This window comes from Pelobates fuscus, chromosome 6, assembly GCF_036172605.1.
Source record: "Pelobates fuscus isolate aPelFus1 chromosome 6, aPelFus1.pri, whole genome shotgun sequence".
Lineage (NCBI taxonomy): Eukaryota > Metazoa > Chordata > Amphibia > Anura > Pelobatidae > Pelobates > Pelobates fuscus.
The window spans coordinates 289,845,378-289,873,227 of NC_086322.1; the positions used below are offsets into that span (position 1 = coordinate 289,845,378).

The 27,850-nt window shown below is 39.8% G+C and overlaps 1 protein-coding gene across 1 annotated transcript; it reads left to right on the forward strand.

The window, feature by feature from the left end:
- On the forward strand, positions 1–27,835 carry R3HDML (R3H domain containing like). The gene is made up of 6 exons (XM_063425603.1): positions 1–232; positions 1,060–1,373; positions 9,949–10,067; positions 10,696–10,828; positions 17,313–17,428; positions 27,396–27,835. The coding sequence occupies exons 2-6, from the start codon at positions 1,113–1,115 to the stop codon at positions 27,526–27,528; spliced, it is 762 nt and encodes a 253-aa protein (XP_063281673.1). The 5' UTR covers positions 1–232; positions 1,060–1,112; the 3' UTR covers positions 27,529–27,835.
- Positions 27,836–27,850: the final 15 nt, after the last annotated feature.

Here is a 27,850-nt window from a genome sequence, read left to right on the forward strand (position 1 = left end):
CCTAACAAACATGCTTTCTTGCACTGATTGCTAACAGAAAGTTGGCTTTAAATCACCTATCATAGCACTATCCTAACGTCAAGGCAATCCAAAAGGGAAGAGTTAAAATGCAAATTTTAGTTCAGATGTCATCAAAGGCTCATAGTTAAACTTCCCCGCTGCATGTGGATGTACAGGTTATTTGCTAAGGTCAATTTGTCAGTCTGCAGCTAAATTTTGCCAGCTGTTTCAGGTATGTACTCTGCTGTAATACGGACTGCCTAGACATAGAGAGATAAGATATTAGCATTTGAATTATATATATATATGTAGATAGATACTCCACATTTACTTTGTATGAAATTAGGTAACATCATATAACACAGTTTGCTTTTTTTTCTCCTTAGTGTATTTTTTTTTAAATGTTCTGCCGTTTGGAGCAGATGTAAGACTTTTGTTATACTTGCATGTTGCGTAGTTTAGCACAAATGCATGACTGCTGATTGATACATTTCCTGATTACAAATTGCATACGCTACGTTAAATTTTAAATATTTGATTATTTATATAGTATTTTGTTAATACAGTATTTTGTTAAGTATTCAGACACACACATTTACAGTATGTGTGTTTGTGTGTTTGTGTGTGTGTTTTGTGTGTATGTATATAATATGTATGTGCATGTGTATGTAGATAGATAGGTAGATAGATATTTTGTTTACTTTACATTTTATTTTTTTTAAGCCATATTTTAAATGTATATACAATTTTAATGTTGAAGATTTTTGTTTAATATAATGCATTTGCATTTAAGTGGAAGATATGGGGGAAAAATGATTTAAGTTGAAACATTGGCAACTTAACACGTTTCCTGTGTCCCATGCTATCATGCGCATATATTTTATTTTATTTACTTACTTGATAAAGAGATTTAATTTACATTTAAAAACATACAGATGTTTATGATACAAATGACTTACATGCCATTGAATAATCCAGTTGAGAGAGGGAGGTGATATATTGTGTGATCTTGCATTGTGAAGGTGGTACACTTGGAGACCTAACATTTATTTATTTTAGCTCCAAACACAGAAGCAACAATTGGTAACGTGCCAGCTAAGCAGACTGTAGCAATGACTCTGTTGCACACTCATCGGTACCTCACTGGCTTGCTCCTTTGGATACTACAACTGGAGAACACCTTCGTGCTGGCCAAGTCTACTGAACTTCTGCATCCTTCCAACAGTTCCACCACTGACCTCATGCTTGGGCTTGGGATTCCCAGACATAGAAGAAAGCGTTATATTTCCGCAAGAGACATGACTTCCCTATTGGACTATCACAACCAAGTCAGGTCTAAGGTGTTTCCACCAGCTGCTAATATGGAATATATGGTAAGTCTCGTTCTCATTTTGGGATACGTTGGTTAAAAATATTAAATTTTTGGGACATCTGCCATAGTCTTTTTTTGTCACTATTTTTCTTTCATTTTAATAATAATTTGTTCTTTAACCATTAACAGGGATTTAATAAGGTAATTCGTCCTTCTCTCTTATAACTGTATTAGTTGTCAATTCTTTTTTATATTTAAAATTTGGAAGTTATGGAGGTTTGAATAAAAATGATTGGAAACTCTTAGAACCATCTAGGTCTCCTATGATATCAACCAGCTACTCTTAATTCCTGGGTTATTATTCACTAAGGGTGTACAACGTCCTCTGTACTTTGTGAAGATTATTCATAAAGCTATAATTTTGATATAACAAACCAACATAGTCCAACAAACGATTTTAGGCCCTTGCAACTCACCGTATTGGTTTTGTTAAAGGTACTGTCCAAACACCATAACCACTACAGCTTGCACCATTGTTTTTTTTTTTATTGGTTGGTTCTCATGATAAATCTAAATATGAGTTTGTGATTTGCGAATGTATGAACTTTAAAAAAAAAATGTAATTTATTGCACCGTTAGTTTTTGTTATTGGTTAATTCTCATGACAAAAACGAATATAACTTTGTGTCACTATATAGTGAATAACATTGTATTTATAATTAGTGCTTGCCTATATTTGACCTTTTTTGTCTGTACCGCTGTGCCATTGGCATAGCAGTAATCACTGTGAATATTACATTAATTGACACTCCGTTCAAAGTGACGCTGCTACATTTGAGTGAACCCATCAATTTCCCAAATCTGTTTATGTTGGGAATTATTTTATGTTTTTTTTTAGTTCATATTAGTTTGTCATTTTCTCCCCAGTCCTAAGGGTATTAGTACTCCTTCCTTACATTTCAGAGAATTTCCATCTGTTTCCATCCGTGGTAATTGTTTAATTAAAACATGGCTACATTTTCTTCCATTTTTTTGTTGTGCATCTGTCTAGTAACCATTTATTTTGGTGTTGTGAGAATCATGTGATGTGTACATGTTGTACAAAAAGGACTATTCGATTGGGCAAGAGCTAGGGTGGTCTGCTGATATCTGTAGTGGGAAGACAAGGAGCCAGTGTGAGAGAACCCAGATGTACAGGGTTAGTTAGCTGAGTGGGCAATATGTCAAGAAATGTTTTTCTTTACAGTAAGAGCAATAAGGATGTGGAATTCCCTGCCTGAAGAGGGGGTTTTGTCAGAGTCCATACAGATGTTTAAACAGCAATTGGATAAATACTTGCCGAAACATAATATTCAGGGCTATAATTTTAAATTATTGGGGTAATAGCTTCTTGTCCATTCTGGGGTCAAGAAGGATGTTTGTTTCTAGTTTGGAAAATTAGAAGCTCTTCTAAATTTTTTTTTTCCCCTTGATTTGGATCAACAGCAAAAACAGATGTGAAGAAGGCTGAACTTGATGGACACAAGTCTCTTTTCAGCCTATGTAACTATGTAACTATAATATTCAACATTGACCTATAATGCCACCCTCGCTTCACTTATTAATTCGAAATATTCAGTATGTCGGTAGTACAGATTAGGACAGTAGTTGTCATACCAGATCACCAGGGCACTGGCAGTATCTGTCTTAAATTATTTCAGAGGAAATGAAAATGAACATGGTCCTGTGAAGTCTTCCTTCATGATCTTCCGGCTCTTCTAGACTTTTTCTGGCTTGTTTCTTCTCTCCCTGGGCTTTTTCACGGGACAATTAACCAGCTGCAATTGCATTATTAACGAGTCTCAAAGTTGTTGTCTGTAGACCATAAGCAAACTGTCATGTTTATTTTAGACTTGTGCACAGAGGAAATAATTGGTTTGGCTGAATCAATTTGTCCTAAAAAAGGCATTTTATGTTTGGGTTACTGAATTTGAATTTTGAATTTCATCCATACAAATGATTTGGAAAGGTCAAATTTATATATATATATATATATATATATATATATATATATATATATATATATATTATTTTTTATTTTATTATTATTATTTTTTTTAATTGCTATACTGCAAAATATAGGCACAATATTTATATGTGTGTATGTAAATATATATCACTGGCGTACATACCACGGTAGCAGGGGTCGCGGCTGCCACCAGGGGGCCCGGCCGCCCTGCCACCCGGTATGTACGCCAGTGTGGCCAGCCTCTTCTCCTGGGGGGCCCAGGAGTTGGCCCCCTCAGGGCACCCCGAGGCTGGCCCTGGTGTCACCGGGCAGGTGGGCTGGCTGGCGGGCACGCGAGGGAGCACTCTCCCCAGCTCCCTCTCGCACTGCAGTGATGCCAGAGCCCGAATATGACGTCATTCAGCAGCACCCCTGGACCCCAGGGCATCCCCTCAGCTCTCCAAAAGGTAAGGAGGCTGGGGGATTAAATTTTAAAGAAACATGTGTGTGTGTGTGTGTGTTAGTGTTAGAGTGTGTGCGTTAGTGTTAGACTGCATTGTGTGTTAGTGTTAGAGTGCGTGTGTGTTAGTGTTGGTTTTTGTGTGTCAGTGTGTGTGTTACTGTGTGTGTCTGCTAGTGAGTGCCAGTGAGTGTGTTAGTTTTTGTGTGTGTTTTACTATGTGTGTTAGTTTGTGTTTGTCTGTAATCGAGTGTGTGTCTGCTATCGAGTGTGTCTGCTAGTGAGTGTCAGTGTGTGTGTTAGTTTGTGTGTCAGTGAGTGTGTGTGTGTGTGTGTGTGTGTGTGTTACTGAGTGTAAGTTTGTGTATGTTTGTTAGTGTGTGTCTGTTAGTGAGTCTGTTTGGTGTCAGTGAGTGTGTTTGTCACTGAGAGTGTATGTTTTGTAAGTGAGTGTGTATGTGTGTCTGTCTGTCAGTGAGTGTGTATGTATGTCTGTAACTGAATATATCTCTGTCAGTAAATGTGTATGTCTGTTAGCTAGTGTGTATGCGTCTGTTCGTGAGAGTGTGTGTGTGTGTGTTTAAAACCCCTTCAGCACTTACCTTTCTCCAGCGCCGGCCTCCATTGGCGCTGGGGATCCTTTCGCCCCGATCCGCCTCTCAGCTCCGCCTGCGTGGCAAGTGCCACGCGCGCATTCAAACCGCCCATGGGAAAGCATTACTCAATGCTTTCCTATGGACGTCCAGCGTCTTCTCACTGTGATTTTCACATTGAGAATCACGGAAGCGCCTCTAGCGGCTGTCAGTGAGACAGCCGCTAGAGGCTGGATTAACCCTCAGTAAAACATATCAGTTTCTCTGAAACTGCTATGTTTTCAGCTGCAGGGTTAAAACTAGAGGGACTTGGCACCCAGACCACTTCATTGAGCTGAAGTGATCTGGGTGTCTATAGTGGTCCTTTAAGTGTATGTGTATCTGCCCTGTGACCCCTGCGACCAGTTGCCCCCCGCCGGGGGGCCCACGGATCAATTTTCGCACCAGGGCCCCATGGGTCGTGTGTACGCCACTGATATTTATATATATATATACTTTGCAGTACAATAATAGGCCCATGTTTCCATTCTTTTACTAAAGTTAATTCCAGTATGAATTCAGTTGACCAAATTCCCACCTAATAGACTGGGGTGTTACTATTACATTCCAAGCCATTTATTCATTCGTTTATCTGATTGATTGATTGATTGATTGATTGATTTGATTTGATTTATTGGCTGTCCCCTCAACATCAATCAACCTTTTTTTGGGGAGCCACAAGCAAAACTCCAAAATCACAAAGCAAACAACGCTGCTCAGATTTTTCATGATTCCATCATACGGCCCCTACGGACTCACAGAATTTGGATGACCCAGGAGGAGCCGAAATCTGAAACCAAGTTGTTAGGTCTAATTAATTCATAGAAGACCTTACCACCTAAATTCCATTTTCTACCCGTAGGGGTTCACCATGATTGTCTGCATACCTTGACAGGCAGCTATTTCAAAAAGTTTGATGCTCTGCAGGTATAGCCATATTAATAACCGTAATACAGGAAGATTTAATGTATTCTTCATATTGTAGTCTTTTTGAAACCAGTCAAGAGTTTGTATAGTAAGAGATGATCAACCTCTTTCTCCTCTGTCCTCTTCGAAAACCTAAATTAGATCCTCTCCCTAATCAGCTCACTATTTCAAGTAATCTAAAATACATGGTGCTCATATTATGTGTAGTAATCCCACATATAACTGTCAAGGTTGGTGAAATGAGCTTCTTGGGTACAAATATTTGCCCTTGTTTCAATAGCCTCCAGATCTTACAACTGCTGTGTAAAATGTAATGACTGTCATGTTATACTAGTCGATATACGGAAAAGATGATAGGGAAACGTTGTGTGATGTGTTGTATTGGCCAAATATTGAGTTGTATAGACATGAGTTTTTACTTGACAGTTCAAAACCACATTGGCAGAGAACGGATGTTTTTTTTAAATACAAATGGAACAAGATCTTTACTCGCTTTTCCAAGCGAGGTTATCGCAACTTTCCAACAACTCAGTTTAAATGTTGGAAGTAGACATTGTTACTAAAGAGTGGAAACCGCAAAAGTATCGTTTTCACAAACTCTGTGAAATTGTTAAATTGTAACAAAAACCTAATGAGGTTTTCTCTTTGGGGGAAAATATAATATAGTTACATTGTAAAACAGACTTAAAGAAAAAAAGACTTGGACCCATGATGTTCTTAACATATCTCTGTTTTCAATGTTGATCCAAGAGGAGATGAAAAACACAGTTTGAAGCAATTTACAATTTTGCTACAAAATAAGAAAAAAAGAGATTTCTTCTTGGACCGACATGCTGTTACCAAACATACTAACTATTATATTCTTCAACATTCTGTTATGTGTGCATATAGTGAAGAAATCACATCATTAGACATTTAATTCCACATCTTTATTGTTTGTTGTAGGCAAAATCTCCTTTCTTCAAGTCTGAAAGGATGGCCTTTTGTCCTTTGTACAGTTATATTAATGAACACTTTACCAGAAAGTTGTCATTCACAATAAAGGATGAGGCTTGGTTCTCTTAACAATGATTTTTTTTTTTTTTTTAAATGCCTCTATAATTGATTTTCTATATTTTACATATACAAGCCTTCTTGAAGTTACTTCCATACAAAAAATAAGCAAATGCAAATTATACAATGCTATTGAATCTAAGTGTACTAATAAAATGATTAACTTTTTATATCAACTTGTATTGGATTGGATTGTTAGTTTCTTTTGTTACCAGCAGTATGAGATTATAGCGCCACCTTGTGGTCAGTTTAGTAATCTGGTGAAATGTGTTGATTTCTAACCATCATAAGGCCAACTATTTTATCTTTTTAAATTATCTTGAATATGCTTTATTTTTAAACTCTGCAATACACACATGCACACTGCACAATACTGTGTTTTTTAATCAAATGGAGCTCTGTGATACATTTATACAATCTGCACATTTACAGCTTAAAAAACATTTATTTTCGTATCTCGCCATTGGACTCTAATAAAAAGTTACTAAGAATCATAGCACCGCCAGCATGTAAATCGACTCAGGTATTTGAATAAAGCTCACCTTCCTTTCTATATTATTATTTAAAGACAAACTAGTGTTTTTATTTAGAATAGACTGGTTGAAAATAAAGATATATGTTTTAAATGCTAGAAACCCTATATTCTTATTCTATATAATAGTTGTAATAAAAATACAATACGGCATATGTTTTAGATTTTTCTTGTACCCATTGCTCTAAAATTAACTCTACATTAATTGCATTTTATCTCCCCATTGATATACTACCATAATGCTCTGCTAATTATTTTTATTATTTTTAAGTTTTTTTTACAAGCATTATAGCCACTATACCCCACTGTAGTGGTTATGGTGTCAGAAGTACCCTGTCCCCATCTCTGGTAATGAGGCAAACTATTTTGCAATGGTTTGTCCTCTTACCTGGGTCCACGCTTGCGCTAAGGATCCTCTGCGGCCAGTGATGTGAATTCTGCTTCTCCAGAGCTGCAGAATTTGGATGCCCTTCCCAGCAGCCATTAACTGGCGGATAGCGTCAGCTGACCGCTTTAAACCAATAAGTGCAACTCTGTGCATAGAGATATTCACAGATGTGATATTATCCAGCCCAGAACTCTAGATCCAATGCTCCAATGACGCTGCTGGGGCTGGAGTTGCACATAGCAAAATGATGCACCACGACCACTTCAAATCACTAAAGTGGCTATGGTGTTGGATATCTGGAGATTACACTTTACATTTAGAATACAGAGCTAAGGCATTTTGATATTATTAGTCAAATTCTACTTTACAATTACAAATTTAAGATATGAACATTCTGCGTTGTATTTTGTACTTTTCTGTTGCTCAATAAATTGGTATAAAAAACCTTTTATATTCCACCGACATATCCCGCAGTGCTTTACTATTTTAGCCATTTATCCTTTCCAATACGACTATATGTTCTTATCATTGGTGGTGTGTATTACGTAGCACTGTGTGATCTCTTAAAATGTCTCTTGATTGCCTGAAATTTAAAACAAAACTATTCTTGCAACCTTTAAATATTTATTTCTATTTCGATTATTTGCAAAAAAAATGTGCTAACTACTTAATTAAATAGAATTGCAAAATTTGGAAAATCCACTGGAGTTATTTACAACGATACGAACTATGGCAAATTCAAAGTGAACTTTCAATGTTTCAGCTAAATAACCAAATTAATATAATCTTTCTCGCCACCTCTGTTTTCATTGGTTTGTTATAAAATTAGAACTTCACTTAGAATTCTGTGGATACATTTAACACTTCAGTAAAGAACACTGTGGGTGGAACTGTCCCTTTAACATGTGACATTATTTATCTACTTATCATTGTAAAAAAGAAAGAGCTACACCCTCTGTCAGGTGAGCGTGTTTGTGTTGCTTTGTTAATCACAATGGCATGCAGGCTTGCCAAGAAACCGGAATGCAGACCAGTTGTCATTGTCACGCAATTCATCTTGTTAAAGGCATATCATTGCATTTCACCAATTTCACAGGAGGTAAAGGTTTTAACTGCTATCAGGAGCCTATCTTTTTTTTTTTATTTGCCGACAGAAAGAGGAGGGGTAGAGTCTTCAGTGATGCAATTTACTTAACAGTTTTATGTAATGTCATTTTAAAGGTGTACTCCAACCAAAAAACAGTGTTTTAAGAAAACTTTGGTTTTGGTTAAAGGGTTAGAGTAATCCTTTCTATGCTGCCCCCCCCACCTCCATATAACTCCCCCCCCCCCGAGAAGAACTAGCTAAAACTCACATATATTTGAGCTCTGAGGTTCTTCCTGCAGTTCAATCTTTCTCTACTGACCTCAATTGAGGTCAGGGCTGCCATCAGAAATATTGTGGCCCCCTACACAGCTTAAGGCCTTGGCCCCTGAGTCCACTCACACGGCCCACCCCTAAGTCCACCAGCATGTGTATATAGTAGTGGATGCATTGTGTGTGTTTGTGGTGTTGGATAAGGGCTGTGGGGGGTTAGCATTTTCTTTTTTTAAAAATTTATACATTTATTTGCCCTTGACTACATCTTACCTGAGGTAGCAGTGGAGTTAAACTCTTTATGTGCAGCTTTTCATAGCAAACATGTGGACTCCAGGCACCATGACCACTTCATTTCACTGGTCAGTGGTCATGGTGCATGGACTCGGAGTAATCCTTTAATATTAGACAACATGCATCTAACCTGCTTTATAAACTATTTACATAATATTTAACAACAAGCACTAACCTGTTTTATGTACTATAAACTTAAAGGGACACTATAGGCACCCAGACCGCTTCAGCTCATTAAAGTGGTCTGGGCGCTGTGTTACTATCCCACTTAGTCCTGCAATGCAAGACATTGTAGTTTTTGTGACAGCCACTACAGGCACTTCCTGCTTGCTAGGCAACTTGTGGGACGCTGGAGGCCCTCACGCTCTGCATGAGGACATCCAGCATCAGTTAAATCCCCATAGGAAAGCAATTTTGATTTGTTTTTTGTTTTTTGGAAGGGGGGAATTTGGGTGGGGAGGGCAGTGGAGTATCGCTTTAAGAAACAGTTATTCACTAGATTGTGAATTGTTAAATATTTTAAGATCAACATAGCTGTGCTAGGAACATAGATGACCTGAATTTTTCTGGCTCAGCTATTTGGCCCTAGTAGTAATCATTTCCTAGTGAATTATAGTGAATTCTCCAGAATCTACAGATTATTAAAAAAAAAAACCTGATTAAAAAGTTAAAGAAGGAAGCATTTTTGAATACCAGAACAAGCGACATGATTTCAAGTTTATTGGAAGATTGACGGCATAATGTGAAGTAACTACTTTTCCAAAAAGGTAGTGGATACCTGGAATAGTCTTCCAGTGAGGTAGTAAAAACCAGCACTGAAAAGAAATTGTATAATGCTCAGGATGTGCCATAAACATGTTTTCAAGTTTGAATATTTTGTCCCAAAATGTGAAATTAATTTAAAATTTACGTTGATTTCCTGACAATTCATAATGCAGTGAATAACCCTGATTGTGTCCATCAAATAATGTCCGTTCTTATGTTTTTTTTCTCTTGTTACTATAAGGTATGGGATGAGAGATTGGCAAAGTCTGCAGAATCCTGGGCGAACCAATGTAAATGGGATCACGGGCCCAATCAACTCATGCGATTTATAGGTCAGAATCTCTCCATTCATTCGGGCAGGTAATACATTATTATTTAAATTGCTCACAATTTAAATCTTTAAATCTTTTTTCTTGAAAATAGACCTGACGGTAATCAAAAAAATATTACAAATGTCTGTTCCTGTTTTCAAAATGAATTGCTCTTTTATTTTTTTAAGTGAATTGTCACTTGTGAGGCCATTTTGGTCTTCAGCTAATTTTTACCGTGACAGGCGCCACATCAGTATTGCACTCTTGCGCATGTAGAGGAGTACAAAATTGAGATCTATTGAAAATCCGGCGAGATGACAGGGACCTTCATGAATCCATTAAGAACTAGCTCACTTTGCACATTAAAACGTATTTTCCCATCAGCCATCGTGTATGGTGGGGTAAAGGAAATTGGCAAGATGCGGTAATGGAAGTCCCACGCATATATTTTGCCCAAAAATCATCTTGTCCATAAACCAAATTAGTCTCTCTCTTATCTTTTGATTGTGTTCAAATCTGAATTAAAATTCAATGAATATCCTAGGAGATTGTTAACGGAAGATTGAGGCGTGATGAAAAGTGATTTTGTTTCTCTGAGAAAGTCATAAAAGAGGAAGTTCTCTTGTTTGAACAGTTTTCTAAGAGTGATAAATGATATAACGTGATATTTTGTCTAGATATCGCTCTATCGTAGACCTCGTGAAGGCGTGGTATGATGAAAGACAGCACTATTCCTTTCCTTATCCTCGAGAGTGCAATCCCAGCTGCCCCAGTAAATGCAGTGGCTCAGTCTGCAGTCATTACACCCAGGTACGGAGCAAGTGATGGCCTAGACGGTTTATCCTCAGATATTTAGAGAGGCATAAAGGTATATGTGCAGCTGCTATTGAAACAAAATATCACATGATCCTCACTCTGTGTATGATGTAGGGGCAGTGCCCTATGTGGCCAAAAGGGGGCGTCTATAATACTTATATCTTTAATAAACAGTGTTAAAAAAAATTGCTACTTATAATAATTAATATGAAGTAAAAATCTCTCTATTTTCAGCTGTGTCCCAGGGTATATATGAAACAAATTCCTGTCTCAATAACAGTACTTATTCCATTGACCTTGCATAGCTAAAAGTCTGAGTTGATGTCGTGTCGATTGTTCTATCCTTACATTTTGACCTTGTTACTCAGCTCACTGGTATTGATTCCATTGACCTGGGAAGTTGAAATTCAGGGCTGGCATTGACAGGAATCCTTTCTATACTCTTGCTGTGCGCATGTTATATAGATCCAACAAATAAACGTTTGAGGTCTATATTTAAGCATTTTCTCAATTGGCAAAAGTGCATAAAAGAACCAATTCCACCCCCATAATAAACTTCATTACTATGAAGTTGTTGTGTTGGCAGGAGCACCTGGGCACAATTTACTTTCAGGGTTTAAATCTCTTTTAAACAGTTTAAGCCCGAAGTTGGTCCCAATGGCGCCCATCGGCAATGTTTTCTGCAATCTTTCTCCATAAAGGTTTGCCCTGGTGGTTGGTCATAGGCTGAGAGTGTCAGTTGGCGCTTCGTCACTGGCTGCCTATTGCAAGTAATAGTAATAAAAAGTGATGGTATCTGCATCCTCTTGATTGCATACTTTTTGGCCAATACACATGACCTCTTCCAATGCTGTTGCTAATTGCCTGTTTCACAACTTGAATTATAAGTCTCTAGAATTAGAGCTAGAGGGACTGATGGGTCTGCTGACACATTGTATCCTTTGATCCCATCTCTTACAAACTTAGAAATATCATTAAGGACTTACAATTTGCTAATGGAAACGATCAATTGCCAACAATTTCCCAACTCGGTGAATAATCTTGTTATTAATAGTTCCTCGAACTTTGCATATCCTGTATAGACTTGTACCTGGGGAATATTCCAGGTCGCAAGATAGAATTTTCTCATTCATTCACTGTCACCATGATGGTCCAGGCTACAGTTCAATCTCTTTTCCAAGAAGCTCTGCATAATTTTGACACCTTTCTTATAAATTCTCTTCTAGTAACATTTGCTAGACATTTTGCCTTCAGCCTAACCTTTTGTCCCCTTCACTGGCACCTCTCCCTACATCTGCAGGCAGTTAAATATTTTTCCATGCACCGTCTTCTGCTCGAGGTTTGCGTTCACGGCCAGATATTTATTTTCTGAGGAAGAAGGCTTTCCTCTCACATTTCATTTTTACCTTCGACAGACAAGTGTTAAATGGCAGCTGGTGTGCGTTTTTCTTTATTTTTTTCTTCTTCTCCTTATTAAACACGTAACACACAATCACAGATGTTTTCTGTATTTGTCTCATTGTGTCCTTTGCTACTGAAGGAGCAATTTACAGATGGAGAAATCGTCTGATATGGGACACGTATAAAACACCCAGCTAATTGTAAAACCGTCTAAAAAAAAAGTCTAAAAAAAGAGACTTTAAACTTATCTTTATTCCAGAACCAAAACTGAGAGACAGCAATCCCGATGATCTCTGGTATAAGCAGAAGCTCCTCATAGAGAAGTATGGTGGACCCGTGGCACATGCTCCGTCATTCCAGTACTTCTCATATAGAAGTATGGTGGACCCATAGAATGCTCCGTCATTCCAGTACTTCTCATAGAAGCATTAAATCCAACAGATTTGTTTGGTTGTGCGTGATGACTCTGAATTTGAAGATCTTTGAAACTTGAAGGTTAAGAGGAAATGCCTCTAATGGCTGTCTGTTTGGCAGCCAGTAGATGTGTTCTCGGTGAACATTGCCCTTTCGAAACTCCAGTGTTTTGCATTGTAAGAGAAAAAGGGACAGCATATTTACACCACAACCAGTGCAATGATGTGTATTTGTTTTGGGGACCTTTAGTTTCCTATAACACTTGTGCCTGATGATCAAACCAAGGGGTCTTGTAGCTGACCGATATAATAATTTTTTCAACATTAAGTACAAGATCATCCTACGTGTTATGCCTTTTTGATAAAACCAGTTGAGGGTAATCCACACACACACACACACACACACACACACACTGGGACACACATTTACTCCCTAACAGGCTTAGATACACACTGATAAACACACATACACACTCACTGACATGCATATATACACTCAGTGTCAGACACACACATTCACTGACAGACACACACACACTGTCAGTGACAGACATGGATACACACACTGACACACACATACACACACTGATAGACACACATACATACACACTCACTGACAAACACATATACACTCTCAATGACAAACACACACTCACTAACAGACACACGCACACTCTAACAGACACATACACACACTCTAACAGACACATACACACACTCCAACAGACACACGCACTCTCACTAACAGACACACACTAACACACACACTCTCACTAACACACACATTAACACACTCACTAAGAAACATACACTAAGACACTCAAATTTTTTTTTGCTTGCATTTTGGATTTTTCCCTGTGGTCCACTGGGGCTGCTGCTAGCTGGACTGGCAAGCAGTTGGGGAGACAGGAGCAGAGTTCCGGCAGGCGGCAAGGGAGCTCTGATCCTCCTGCTCAGCTCCCTCACGTACCTCTCAGTGATGCCGGAGTGACATCATATTCCAGCTTCGGCATCACTGCGGTGCGCACGAGGGAGCTGAGCAGGGAGAGCTCAGGGGACAGTTCTCCCTCGCTGCCCACCTAACTCAGGTAGATGCCAGCCTCTGGGGGCCTGAGGTGGCCAGCAAGCCAGCTCTCTGGTCCCCCAGGGCAAGAGGCTGGCAAGGCATTTGCCAGGGCATTTGGGGGCGGCTTTTTTTTCCTCCCCCTGCAAAGGCCGCCCAAGTCAAATGCCTTGTCAGCCTTGCGGTAAATACACAGCTGGGTGGGATAGCTATGTAGTGTGTAGGTTATGCAGTATGTATCAGGAACATAGTGTGAGGTGGGATAAGGATGTAGTGTGTATTTGTGTAGGTTATGTAGTGACTGACTGTACCCCCTGAAGGCGGCCATGGCAGTATGCATGCTATAGATTTAAACGCAGTGACCTTCAGACTGCAGTCAGATGTTAACAGTCCATAGCTTGTGATATTCTATATTTTGTATTAACCTTTTTCCTGTCATGCTCAGATTTCTTTAAAATTTATATAAAATATTTAGTAAGTAAGTTACATCACAATCCTGTTCAGTCCTGGCACGGCCAAGGCACACAATGCAAATGAGGAGCTGAAACCGAAACGTTATTTAGTTTCTCCTCCTATGTTTTCTCTATGCTGGCAGTCAGGCTGCGTGTTGCAGGATAAAAAGTTGTCAACTTCTTAATGTACTTTAGTTTTTCAAACCTCCCAAACACATTTATTGTTAATTATAGGGATTAAGTAAAAAATTATATTAACTATCTTAGGAAGTAACGGGTGCTCTTTAAGTATTACATGAGAAGAATCAACCACTGTTCGCCATAGAACTGATGTTATAAGTCAAAAGTCCACCACGTAGTGAAGATAACAAAGTAGGCAGATCAGTTCTACAAAGCTGTGTTTTTTTTCATAATTCTCTCTTGATAAAAAAAAAAGCAAAGAAATAAAATGAAAATTTAAAAAAGCGCACACGCACGTTAATTTGAGCTGTCAAAATGTCTGTTTCACCAGACTTTCCAAACAGCATATCGTATAACATCAGGTGTAAAATTAACCGTTACAGAATTATATTTGGCAAGTCGAACGGCACCTGGAATTCACCACGACTGTCACTGACGCACTCATCTCGGCAGATTTTGTAATGAAAGGGCTCGTTTCAGACATATTCATTCCACGGTTTATTTTGGATGGATTTATTTTCCAACAGCTGCTCCTCTGGATTCCAAAACCCTTTCTTTATTGGCCTTATTTTTTTTTTTAAATTGATGTCTTCTCCTAATATTTCACTAACATAAAAATTCATTTTCTGCAAATAGTCTTTGGTTTTTGTGGTTTTTGGTAGTTTTCATTGACGTGTTCAGCTTGTGTAACTTTCGGTAAAATAAATTCTGAGTAATTACGATGCAGCGTGGATAGAAGCGATGACAGTATAGTACCCCTCACCTGTACAGCGCAACGAATAAACGTTTATTCAAACAAAATGCTAATTTTGTCCTTACTAACTGGACTTTTATCAAGTATAAAAATTACAAACAGCAAATTTATAGTCCAAACATTCACCTACCCACCAGTGCAATATATATATATATATATATATATATACGTATATATTATATACATATAAAATATATAATATGTAAATAAATCCACAATTAAATTATATATTGAAGATATTATATTTTGTACTTGCACGTTTAAGGGGACACTTAACGCTTCGCACACATTTCTCCCCCACCCCCACAAAATCCCTAAATGTCACAAAAAAAATAATTTTTGAAATAAAAATTCATACAAGCAGAGTATTTGGCTTTTTTAATTTGTATAAAGCGACATCTATTTTGAATATTACAAATAGATAGTTGTCTTTCTGCTGTAATTATTTCTCTTACATTATATAATCTCTATTTATTTCAATTATTTCCATAAAGAATAAATACATTAAAAAAATTAAAAAGAAAGAACTGTAAATGTGCTTGCTTCATTAATATAAAGTGATTGTGGTGCCTAATTTTTTTATTTTTTATTTAAACTATTACTTTTTTGTGCTGACATGCCTCCCCAGTGATCCTATTTAGGAGGTGCAGTCCCTATTTAGGCCCAAATCCCTCTGTTTTACTTTTCTATGCTAATGTCCCTCTCACTAGGTGCTCCACACTGTTAGGGTGTCTGGGTAAAAGCACATGTGCAGATATGTAAGTTAAAAAAGTATTTTTGGATAGGAGATCCAGAGTGGTCCCCTATGTTTAGGAGTGATTCCCTGGTCCCACAAATGTTCTTTCTTTCCCTTAAATTTAAAATTCTGCTGCTGATAGGTCATTAACCTGAAGGGCAAGGGAATAGATGGTAGGGGCTTGAGAATTGTGCCTATAGGTGACTAAGATGTGGCCTTGAGTGGTCAGCAGGCCGGTCAGGAGAAATCTTTTGTGTGCACCTGACTATTGTTGCCATGCCATGAAATTTGGGCTATAAAAGATGTCTGCAGATCATTTTCCTGTAACACACTGTTAACCTTATGCATCCTATCTGGAATATTGCACAAATGACCCTGTTTTGCTTTCTAATAATTCACTATAAATACAGACTTTTATCAGCCTTTGGCACTGATATTCTGCTATTGGCATTTATTGTCAGATCACCCACCCGTGTTACCTAAATGTTTTCCATTGGATTTGTTCTCAATGTCTATCCCCTCTCTGGTGTTAAAAACATACGCTTTAAAAAAATGAGTCGGTTGCTAAGCTATGGCCTATAAATTGTGCGGCGATCAGGCAAGCCTGTCAGAAAATGCTCTCTTTCATCAAACACCAGCAAATCTCAGTGTAGCTGGTAGTCGTCTACCGAAACACAGGGCCAAACGGGAAATTAACTGTCAGTAGCAAAGAAATACTGACTGTCTGTGGCTAATTACAAGGCGTGAAATCTGAACTCTGACAAATGAGAACCGAAAGTATATTTTATGAAAGAAATTTGAAAATAGGGTCAAATAAGGCTAGAAATAGCCTTATTTGTATTTTTTCCTAAAGGGAGTACTTGTGTTTATGGGTAGATGAAAACCTCATGTGTATTGACTGATGAAGAATTGGTTGAAAGGCTAGCAATCTGTACAAGATGCTCGAAGACAGAGTTGCAACATTACTCTTCTAATACTTTATAGCAGGTAATGTAAACAGCTTCCGGATCTCACTTTACCTGCTATGAGAATGTTTGGTCTGGTAATTCCGGACTATCATAATTAAGGGTATTGGCTGGGAAATGTGGATGGTTGGACTGGGAGAATAATTGGTCTGGTTAAGGTATGAGATGTCTGAATGCTTGAATAGTTTGTGTATTGAGTTAGATCAAAGGTAGGCAACTTTCGGCACCTCAGATGTTGTGGACTACATCTCCCATAATGTCCTTACAGGCATGATGTTGGTAAACATCATGGGAGATGTAGTCCACAACATCTGGAGTGCCGGAGGTTGCCTACGCCTGACTTAGATTTTAGAATGGTTGGTCTGGAATTTGGATTCATTATCAGAATGGTTTGTCCCTATACTGGTTGAGAAATACATATGGTTGGGCTGGATGTTGGATGGGCTCTCTGATTAGATGGTCTATGTAATTAATTGCTTCTTGACTTTCTTGATTTCAAATTTCTCTATTTCAGATGGTCTGGGCATCTTCAAACAGAATAGGTTGTGCCATCAATACCTGCTCCAATATTAATGTCTGGGGAAGTACATGGAGACAAGCTGTATATTTGGTGTGCAATTATTCAATAAAGTACGTATGCCTCTTTTTTTCCAACCAACAATTGTCCTTTTCCTAGATTTTTATAAACTTTTTTTTTTGTTCCATGCATTTTTGCATTTTTGGTCAAAACCAACTGTTTTAAATTTTTTTATTTTAGCCTAAAAGTTTGCTTGACTTCTCTAAACCCAGCAGTCTGAGAAAGTGACTCTGCTTTATTGCTAATGCATCAGTGTCTGCATCATATAGTGGGGCCGCTTTGTCAGAGATCAGGAGAACCACCTATACGAGGGTTTTTCTGCTTTCCCATGTCAGTCAGTTCTTCAGAGTGGAGGTGCATATTAACTCTATGATGATAAATTGATTGACAGGTGAAGGGTATTTTTAAATAGTTTTTTTCTCCTAGTCTATACATTTCCTAGGGGATCTGCTAGACCAACAAATAGATAAAATTAAATGTGTATTTAAACTAAATAAACTTGTGTGTACCATAACACATACACCTTAAGGCTTAACAAGCCATTCAAAAGCCATTCAAAAGGGCCAAACGGCTACACAAATTTATACTACCAAAAATACGTAGACATCCTCACCCCCCACCTAACAATTTTATTCAATTCATGCTACTCCTCAGGGAAAATCCCAAGTGACATGCTTGGGCCGCACATCTCTACTCTCCCGAAGCCAGATAAACCCCCCCACCAACTGCCAGAATTTCCGACCCATTTCCCTGTTAAACATTAATATTAAATTGTATGCTAAAATGCTGGCAAATTGCCTGGCCAAAATTCTCCCATCATTTACGCACAACGACCAATAAGGATTCGTGAAAAATAGACAGGGTTCCGATAATGCCAGGAAAATTATGAATATACTATCTCACATAAATTTGGGGCAAAGTGAAGGTCTTCTCCTAGCACTAGATGCGGAGAAGGCCTTCGACAGGATGAATTGGAAATACATGGAAGAGGTGCTGTTGCCTTTTGGCTTCCCTCTATCTTTTATTGCAGGCACTATGGCCCTTTACAATGATCCAAAAGCCCAAGTGTCTAATGCAGGATTTGTCTCCACACCCTTTAACATCACAAACGGTACCAGACAGAGGTGCCCTTCGTTCCCACTTCTGTTTATCTTGTCATTGGAGCCTTTAGCGCACAAAATCAGAGCCCACACGGAAATTAAGGGGATTACTATTGGTAAAAAGGAATATTGGTTGTCCTTATTCACTGACGATATTTTATTAACATCGAGCAAAGTGGACACATCCCTACCAGCACTCCTATCCCTTCTGGAATCATATGGGACAGTCTCGTACTATAAATTAAATCAGAACAAGACACAAGCACTACAAATAGGCCTATCTACACAAAGAGTACACACCCTTCAACAATCTCATAAGTTTGACTGGAGTACTAAACACATCACGTATCTGGGAATAAAACTGGCACCTACGGCTGATAAGATGTTTAATTATAATTTTAAACCACTGCTCACGATGTGTAAAGAAGAATTCCTTAAATGGAAAGTGGGTAAAATATCGTGGCTAGGGAAAACAAACACAATTAAAATGGTCATACTCCCGAAGATCTTATATGTCTTCCGCATGTTACCAATCCGTGCACCCCTATCGTTCTGCAAACAAATACAAACGCTTCTCTCAGCTTTCATATGGGACTCCCGTAAACCGAGACTCCCTGCACATCTCTTACAAAGATACATGATGGAGGGAGGGATAGGCCTACCTAACATATATGCTTACTATAAAGCTACCCATTTAGAAGCAGTAGTGAGGTTACATACGCCTTACCAAACAGTACAATGGGTTGACATGGAAAATGAGAGATACACTGGAGGGTAAATAAAGGAGATTATGTTGACCCCCAAATCATTACGTCCTACTACACCACAGTTATTCCCAACCACAACATTTCCAATATACCACTGTGACCTCTTCCAAAGTACACACGGTGCCTACCTCAAATTCCACCCATTCGCTCCGCTTATGTCCCTCAAGGCGGTCAGCCCATGGCTAACCTTGCACACCTGGAACAAAGCTGGTATTTCCTCAATTAACTCTCTGATGCGCCAACACGGCATTGTGCCCTTCTCAGACTTACAAAAAGAGCACAACTTACCGAACTTACTGTAACTCACATGTAACAAATGACTCATTTGTCATTTTTCCTGAGGCCCCTTTCCTTAATTTTCACCTGTAAATACTGAACAAAAATATTTATTGAGGCAGTTAGCTAGACCTTTATCCTCTTCTACATACCTTCCTTCTTTTGATTTTAATCTAACTAATCCTTGTTTATCTTTCCTTTTCTCGTTTATGTATCTAAAAAAAAGTTTTTTCCCTTTGCCGACTGTGCTATTTTCTCCTCTGTGTGTGTACTTTGGAAAGTCTTATAACTTGCTTAGCCTCTTTTTGCCTAATCGTATAGATCAGTCTATCTTCCTCACTCTGGGTTCTTTTATAATTACTAACTTTTTGTATTTTATTATTTTGGCCACTTCTGCGGAGTACCACAGTGGTTTATTAATTTTTTTTTTCTTTTACTGACAGGCCTAATGCAATTTTCTGTTTGCTTCAGCAGTTCAACTTTTCAATAATCCCATTTCTCTTGGACTCAATTTGAATTGCTCCAGTCTGATAATGACTCCTTTACACATATTCTTATTTTATAAAAGTATTTTTTCTAAAGTCTAAAACTTTTGTTTTTGTGTGGTGTGACTCAGTCACTGTTCTTATATTAAACCACACTGACTGATGATCACTGGATCCTAAACTTTCACCTACAGTAATATCTGATACAAAATCTCCATTTGTTAACACTAAATCTAGTATGGCCTCCTTACGTGTTTGCTCCTCCGAGACTTGTTTTAGAGACAATCCCAGTAGGGAGTTTAGAATATGTGTGCTCCTGGCACAAGCAGCTATTTTGGTTTTCCATTTCACATCAGGAAGATTAAAGTCACCAATGATGATAACTTCCCCCTTCATAGTCATTTTAGCTATTTCCTCAACTAGTAGATTATCTAACTCTTCTATTTGTCCTGCGGCCTACATGAATTACTGTGTTATGACCAAATTCTAACGTAACCCAAACGGACTCTATGTTCGCCTCACTAACTTTTATTAGGCTACATTTCTTGCTATCCTTCATATACAGGGCCACCCCCTGCTAGTCATTTTTTCCCAGTCATTTTTCTCATTATACCATGTCTCAGTAACAGCGACTAAATCTACATTATCAGTTGCCATTTTTGCCACGAGTTCATGGATCTTATTCCCTGAACTGCGAGCATTTGTAGACATATAATGTAGCTTGTAATTTTTTAACACACTTGCTACAGACACCTTCTGTCCTTGTTGTAGGGGGGAAATTGGATTGATATTTTATCAAAGTTTTGCCCCCCCCTCCTAGTTTAAATACATCCTAGCAAAACATCTGAACTGCTCACTGAGCACATTTGTTCCATTTTGAGAAAGATGCAAACCATCTTTTTTGTACGGTGTATTTCCATTCCAAACAGAGCTACCATGAGAAATGAAGCCAAATCCTTACTACCGACACCATTCACCAAGCCACAGGTTAAAGTCCCTAATACACATCTGCCTGTCGTTCTGAGTGTTATGCACAGGCCGAACTTCAGAGAATGACAGCGTGGAAGCAACCTGCCGTATATCATTGGAAAAAAAATGAAATACTTCATTTACGTCTGAAACCTCATTGCAAACCAAGTCATTTGTCCCTAGATGGACAAGTACATCCAATTCCCCTTCCTGTTTTGCTCGCTTAATAATATTACAAATACGTCTCCTGTCTCTGTGAGCAGTAGCTCCAGGAAGACATCTCACAAGACGACTATTGTCCAGCTCCACACCTCTTATGATAGAATCCCCCAACAACTACTTTCCAAGTCTGTCTCCATAATACCACTACACTCGGTGCCTGAAACTATCTCCACAACACCACTACACTCGGTGCCTGAAACTATCTCCACAACACCACTACACTCGGTGCCTGAGCCTGTCTCCACAACACCACTACACTCGGTGCCTGAACCTATCTCCACAACACCACTACACTCGGTGCCTGAGCCTGTCTCCACAACACCACTACACTCGGTGCCTGAACCTATCTCCACAACACCACTACACTCGGTGCCTGAGCCTGTCTCCACAACACCACTACCCTCAGTGCCTGAACGTGTCTCCACAACACCACTACCCTCAGTGACTGAGTCTGTCTCCACAATACCACTAAACTAAGTACATGAGCCTGTCTTGAGATGTTATGTTGAGACGTTATATTGATGCATGCAAAAATGGTAAATGTTGCAAGATGTATCAGTGCCCCCTCCTTCCTCCCCTTTTTTCCTTTCTGTACCCTCTAACCATTTTCATTTGATCACAAGAAAAACAATAAAAACCTTAAAATTTCACCAACGAAAAAAGCAAACAAAATACAATTAAAAGTTTAGCTAATAATAAACTGCTAATTCTGTTTTGTGCTGGCTCTGGTTTGTGATGGCTTTAACATTATCTTCACATTAACAGCCTCCTCCAAGTCACCCTGCCCATTTCCATCAGTCTAGCCCTGAGTGTTCATGCATAGCAAATTTCTTTAGAATAGTTCATTTTAAAGAAAATTATTTTTTTTTTTTTTTTTTTTTTTATAATTCTTTATTTTTGTAGTGCGTATGATGATAACAGTTGCTTATGAGGTACCCCAAAGGCAGTCCTCTAGCACATTACGAACAGTTGGAACATAGGGGTAAACAGTAAATCTTGCACTTTTTTGTAATAATAAAATAAAAGGTTTACATTGTTTAGATGGTTAGTAGGTACATTTTTACAACATGTTCAGGCTTCAAGAATTATGACAGTATGGTTTTGATTTTAAATGTAAATTTACGCTATAATCAGGTTTAGTCAGTGCGAGGGTAAACGATAACAACGCGAGTAAGACAGTTGTACCTTGCTATCTAAATGATCAGGCTGATACGGTGAAGTTTTTTTTTTTTTTTTTTTAACTGCAGCCTGTAGTTGATGCACCTAGGCATTTTTCACATTGAGACAGTATCTATTGATAGAGCCTATTGTAGTTTAAGCCTAATAGTAGTGGACTATTCAAGTGTGTAATCTCCACCGGAGAATGCTAAACTGATATAATAATGCTAGCTGGTTAAACAATAAGTCTCGCATGTATTGACAACTGTGGTGAGTACTACGGCTGACAATCTTTATGGTTAGTATGCAAGCGAGTACATATGAGCCTGTATTGCCACGACAGTAGCTGCGTGCAAGGCAGGATATGATAAAATGTGACATCGGCATGACAGAATCAACATTTGCACATTTTTTAAAAGTAGGAGAAATAACATGTCAGTCGAATGAAAAAGCAAACATGCTTCTGGCTAAACATACTAACAATATGCTAATAGTGTTAATAAAAAATGCATGTGGAGATGTTGTGTGTGTTAGATGCAAGATATACTTCAGCTATCGATTAGGTAGAACGTGTGCCTGTATGGTTTGTGCCTGTATCAGGTGAGGTACACGTGTCTAGTACCAGGCATTTGGGCTTGTATCGTGAGAAGTGCTAAGCAGAACATAGGTAAGGAGCTTGACTAACGAGCAAAAACAAAGTGTAACGGTATAAGTAGTGCATTCTACATTAGCAGGCTGAGGTAATAATGGGCATAGGAACAGTACATTAATAGCGGCATGTACATTAGGATTATGCTTTATCACCGCTCACGGGCGTGTAGAAGCATAGTCCGTCTCTGGTGCAGTCCACCTTGGTTAGCCAATGCCGGTTCTGGAGGCTAGGCAGGTGGGCCGGGTACAATGGTAAAGTTGGTGCCACGGTTCTATTCTGTCACCCGCAGGTCTTGGGGGGAGGTCTCTCCGCCTGTGTCTGTCACTGGTAGGGTGCTGTGATGCATTGCGGTGAGTCACTCGTCCGGGAGTGTGAGGTGTGCTTCGTTGGTCGGATGATTCCGATGCCGCTGAGTGGTGAGTAGGTCGGGCAGGCTTGGTGGTCTCGCTCTGGTGTGTGTGAGGGCGAGTGCCGGGGTCTGGGGGGCATGCCGCCATTTCCCGCCGTTCCGGTCTCCAGTTTTTTCTCCGTCTGGAGGCTCGTGGTGGGTATCTGCTTAGGAGGCGTCGGGTAGCCGGGCGAATCCATGCTGCCGTTTCCCTCAGCACCCGGTGGTAGCGCTGACCCTGGGTGCAGAATTTTGTCCCCATGTTGGCACAGAGCCTGTGAAAGAACTCCAGGGCGTGCTTGGGTGGTGTAGTGAGGGTGCGATTTGGCGCCAGGCGCGTCCGCGCCGCCATCTTGCTTGGGCCCCCATATTCCCGCTCGGCTGCAGGTTCAGTCGCTTGTTCGAGCTGCTTTACTGGGGTGATCGACCCCCGCGAGGACCGGGATAACCCCCGCCGGTCCAGAGGGGGGGGCAGCAGGGCAGTGTTCGATTGCCGTGTCTGAGCTGGTCCCGTGCCGTGGGGTCGGCCGCTTCCCCCAGGCCTCGGGCTCCGCTCCGGTGTAGGCCGCGTGGCTGGTGCAGGTGCTTGTTGCATGTTTTGGTGCAGGACGGGTACCTTTCTATTCCCCGAGTGGTCCTGTTTCATTTTCTGGGTGTCTCGTGTAGCTGGCAGCGTTTGGGTGGTCAGGATGGTCGTTTTTGTGCCTGCTGGTGCAAGAGCCCTCAGTAAGCACGTCTGGCCATCTTGGCTAGCAGGCCCCGCCCCCCCTTAAAGAAAATTATTTAATCACTTGGTCACACTTTGTATTAATGAGATTTAAATCAATGTTGTATCAGTAAAACATTTTCAAAAGAGAAGCTTTGGCACGGATTTCTATTCAGCTATTTTGACCTTAAAGTTGAAATCCACCTCGAATTCTCATGTTGGCGAATAACACTGATAATGTAATATCCTAGGTGAGCACATTTGAATAACATTTTTGTCAGTATTTTCATTTTATATTGCACTAGTAGTGTTCTATAAACATATGAGATCACTCACTATACTGCTGGCCCACGATTTGGACCAGTACCTAACCTGAAACCACCCACCAACCTCCTGCTGACTCAGTATCTAAATTTGGGACCTTTTAGCAAATACTGGCTTAGCTTTAATACCCTCTGAATGAATGGATCTTTATAGTGTACAGAGGTTTGTCTTTGGTATACTGAAAAGTATTAATTATAACCACCGACTTGCAAGATGAATAACATGGTGTATTGACCACAATCCAAACAGCCTTTCTGATTTCACGGTCACTAAGAAAGCTCTGTATAAATTAACTTGTTAAAACTGGGAGTTAAGTCAGCTTTACTGACCATAACTACAGACAGCACATTCTATTGCTTGCCACAAAATCACTGGGGTTTCCTACATATTTTAATAGGAATTCACTACAGCTTTTCTAAAATATTTTTTTGGGAACATTTGGTCTAGACAAATGCCAGTTTATACTGGGGAGTTTAGCAGTCAGTTTACTAGAAGAGTCAAAGGTCACTACTAGATCATTCATTCATTTGATTCACACAGTTCTAGACCTGGTTTTGTGATGTTATATGTGTGTGTACGATACTCAGGTTTAATCAAAAGCAACGATTTTGGAAAAGGGCAGAGAGGGCTAGTGATATGAGAAAGATCAAGGAGAGCAAAGAACAGTGGAAAGGACAGGAAGGGCTAGTGACATTGGAAAGGACAGGAAGGCTAGTGACACGGGAAAGGACAGGAAGGCTAGTGATATGGGAAAGGACAGGAAGGCTAGTGACATGGGAAAGGACAGGAAGGCTAGTGACATGGGAAAGGACAGGAAGGCTAGTGACATTGGAAAGGACAGGAAGGCTAGTGACATGGGAAAGGACAGGAAGGCTAGTGACATGGGAAAGGACAGGAAGGCTAGTGACATGGGAAAGGACAGGGAGGGCTAGTGACATGGGAAAGGACAGGAAGGCTAGTGACATTGGAAAGGACAGGAAGGCTAGTGACATGGGAAAGGACAGGAAGGCTAGTGACATGGGAAAGGACAGGAAGGCTAGTGACATGGGAAAGGACAGGAAGGCTAGTGACATGGGAAAGGACAGGGAGGGCTAGTGACATGGGAAAGGACAGGAAGGCTAGTGATATGGGAAAGGACAGGAAGGCTAGTGACATGGGAAAGGACAGGGAGGGCTAGTTATATGAGGACGATCAAGGAGGGCTAGTGACATGGGATAGAACAGGGAGGGCTAGTGACATGGGAAAGGACAGGGAGGGCTAGTGACATGGGATAGAACAGGGAGGGCTAGTTATATGAGGACAATCAAGGAGGGCTAGTGACATGGGATAGAACAGGGAGGGCTAGTGACATGGGAAAGGACAGGGAGGGCTAGTGATATGAGAAGGACAGGGAGGGCTAGTTATATTAGGAAGATCAAAGAGGGCTAGTGACATGGGAAAGGACAGGGAGGGCTAGTTATATTAGGAAGATTAAGGAGGGCTAGTGACATGGGAAAGAAGAGGGAGGGCTAGTGACATGGGAAAGGACCGAGATGGCTAGTGACATGGGATAGGACAGAGAGGGCTAGTGACATGGGATAGGACAGAGAGGGCTAGTGACATGGGATAGGACAGAGAGGGCTAGTGACATGGGAAAGGACAGGGAGGGCTAGTGGCATGGGATAGGACAGAGAGGGCTAGTGACATGGGAAAAGACAGGGAGGTCTAGTGATATGGGAAAGGACAGGGAGGGCTAGTGATATGAGGAAGATCAAGGAAGGCTAGTGACATGGGAAAGGACAGGACAGGGAGGGCTGGGGACATGAGGAAGATCAAGGAGGGCTTGTGATTTGGGAAAGAACAGAAAGGGCTAGTGACATGGGAAATCACAGGGAGGGCTAGTTATATGAGGAAGATCAAGGAGGGCTAGTGACATGGGAAAGGACAGTGATGGTTAATGACATGGTGATGCACAGGTGTAATTGCGATATGGGAAAGAACAGAGGGTCTAGTAACATAGGGAATTACATTATACACTAGTGACATGGGGAAGAATAGAGGGTCTAGTAACATAGGGAATTACATTATACACTAGTGACATGGGGAAGAATAGAGGGTCTAGTAACATAGGGAATTACATTATACACTAGTGACATGGGGAAGAATAGAAGGTCTAGTAACATAGGGAATTACATTATACACTAGTGACATGGGGAAGAATAGCGGGTCTAGTAACATAGGGAATTACATTATACACTAGTGACATGGGGAAGAATAGAGGGTCTAGTAACATAGGGAATTACATTATACACTAGTGACATGGGGAAGAATAGAAGGTCTAGTAACATAGGGAATTACATTATACACTAGTGACATGGGGAAGAATAGAGGGTCTAGTAACATAGGGAATTACATTATACACTAGTGACATGGGGAAGAATAGAAGGTCTAGTAACATAGGGAATTACATTATACACTAGTGACATGGGGAAGAATAGCGGGTCTAGTAACATAGGGAATTACATTCTACACTAGTGACATGGGGAAGGACAGGAACCGCTAGTCACATGAAGAAGGACAGGGATGGCTTGTGACATGGCGAAGGATAGAGGGACTAGTAGCATGGGGAGTGACAGGGAGGGCTAGTGACATTACAAAGGACAGGGACAATTTGGGTCATGCTGTATGTGTGGGGGCAGAGTTACGGACTGGCTACACTCATACAACGTTATCACTAGTGACACAATAATTACCTGTCGACAATGACTGTGTTGGGTAAACAAACTCACCTTGTTTTATTTATTAATCAGGGTTATTCAAAGTTAGAATTATTCTGAATTCAAAGAAAGATCCTACAAGTCAACTGTTTTTGGTTTTACCACTTGGCCTAAAATTTAAAATTCATTTCAATTTTTTCCCGACATACTTTAGCAAATACTGTGTTATATATAGCAGTTGATTTATATTGATATCTGTTGTTTTTTTGTTTTGTAGGGGAAACTGGATAGGCGAAGCACCGTATAAGTTGGGAAGACCTTGCTCTGCTTGTCCGCCTAGTTATGGAGGTGTCTGCAGCAATAACATGTGCTATTCTGGAGTCAAATCTAACACACTAAGCTGGTTTTAATATATTTAATACCGAGCATTGACAGGAGATATTGTATCAGAAAAGTAAAACCTGGATGTTCTTTATGTTCAATACAATGTATTTGTTTCATGTTGTTGCTGTTGTATTTTTTGTGTTTGTTTTAAAGACAGATGTGGGCCCCAAACTGCGTCAAATTCTTGGTGTATATTTTGCTTAGGAGAAATCATGCTTGTTGTGTCCATCGAAACAAAAAAGCAGTATGTCTGCTTCCTGCACATTGTCCCTAGGAAAGAAACATAGAAACATAGAATGTGACGGCAGATAAGAACCATTCGGCCCATCTAGTCTGCCCAATTTTCTA

Excerpts from the sequence above, each read along its gene's own strand:
- R3HDML (XM_063425603.1), top strand. The coding sequence starts at position 1,113 with ATGACTCTGTTGCACACTCATCGGTACCTCACTGGCTTGCTCCTTTGG. Across the intron at positions 10,068-10,695 it reads CTCTCCATTCATTCGGGCAG|ATATCGCTCTATCGTAGACC; the intron begins GTAATACATTAT and ends TATTTTGTCTAG. Across the intron at positions 17,429-27,395 it reads GTGTGCAATTATTCAATAAA|GGGAAACTGGATAGGCGAAG; the intron begins GTACGTATGCCT and ends TTTGTTTTGTAG.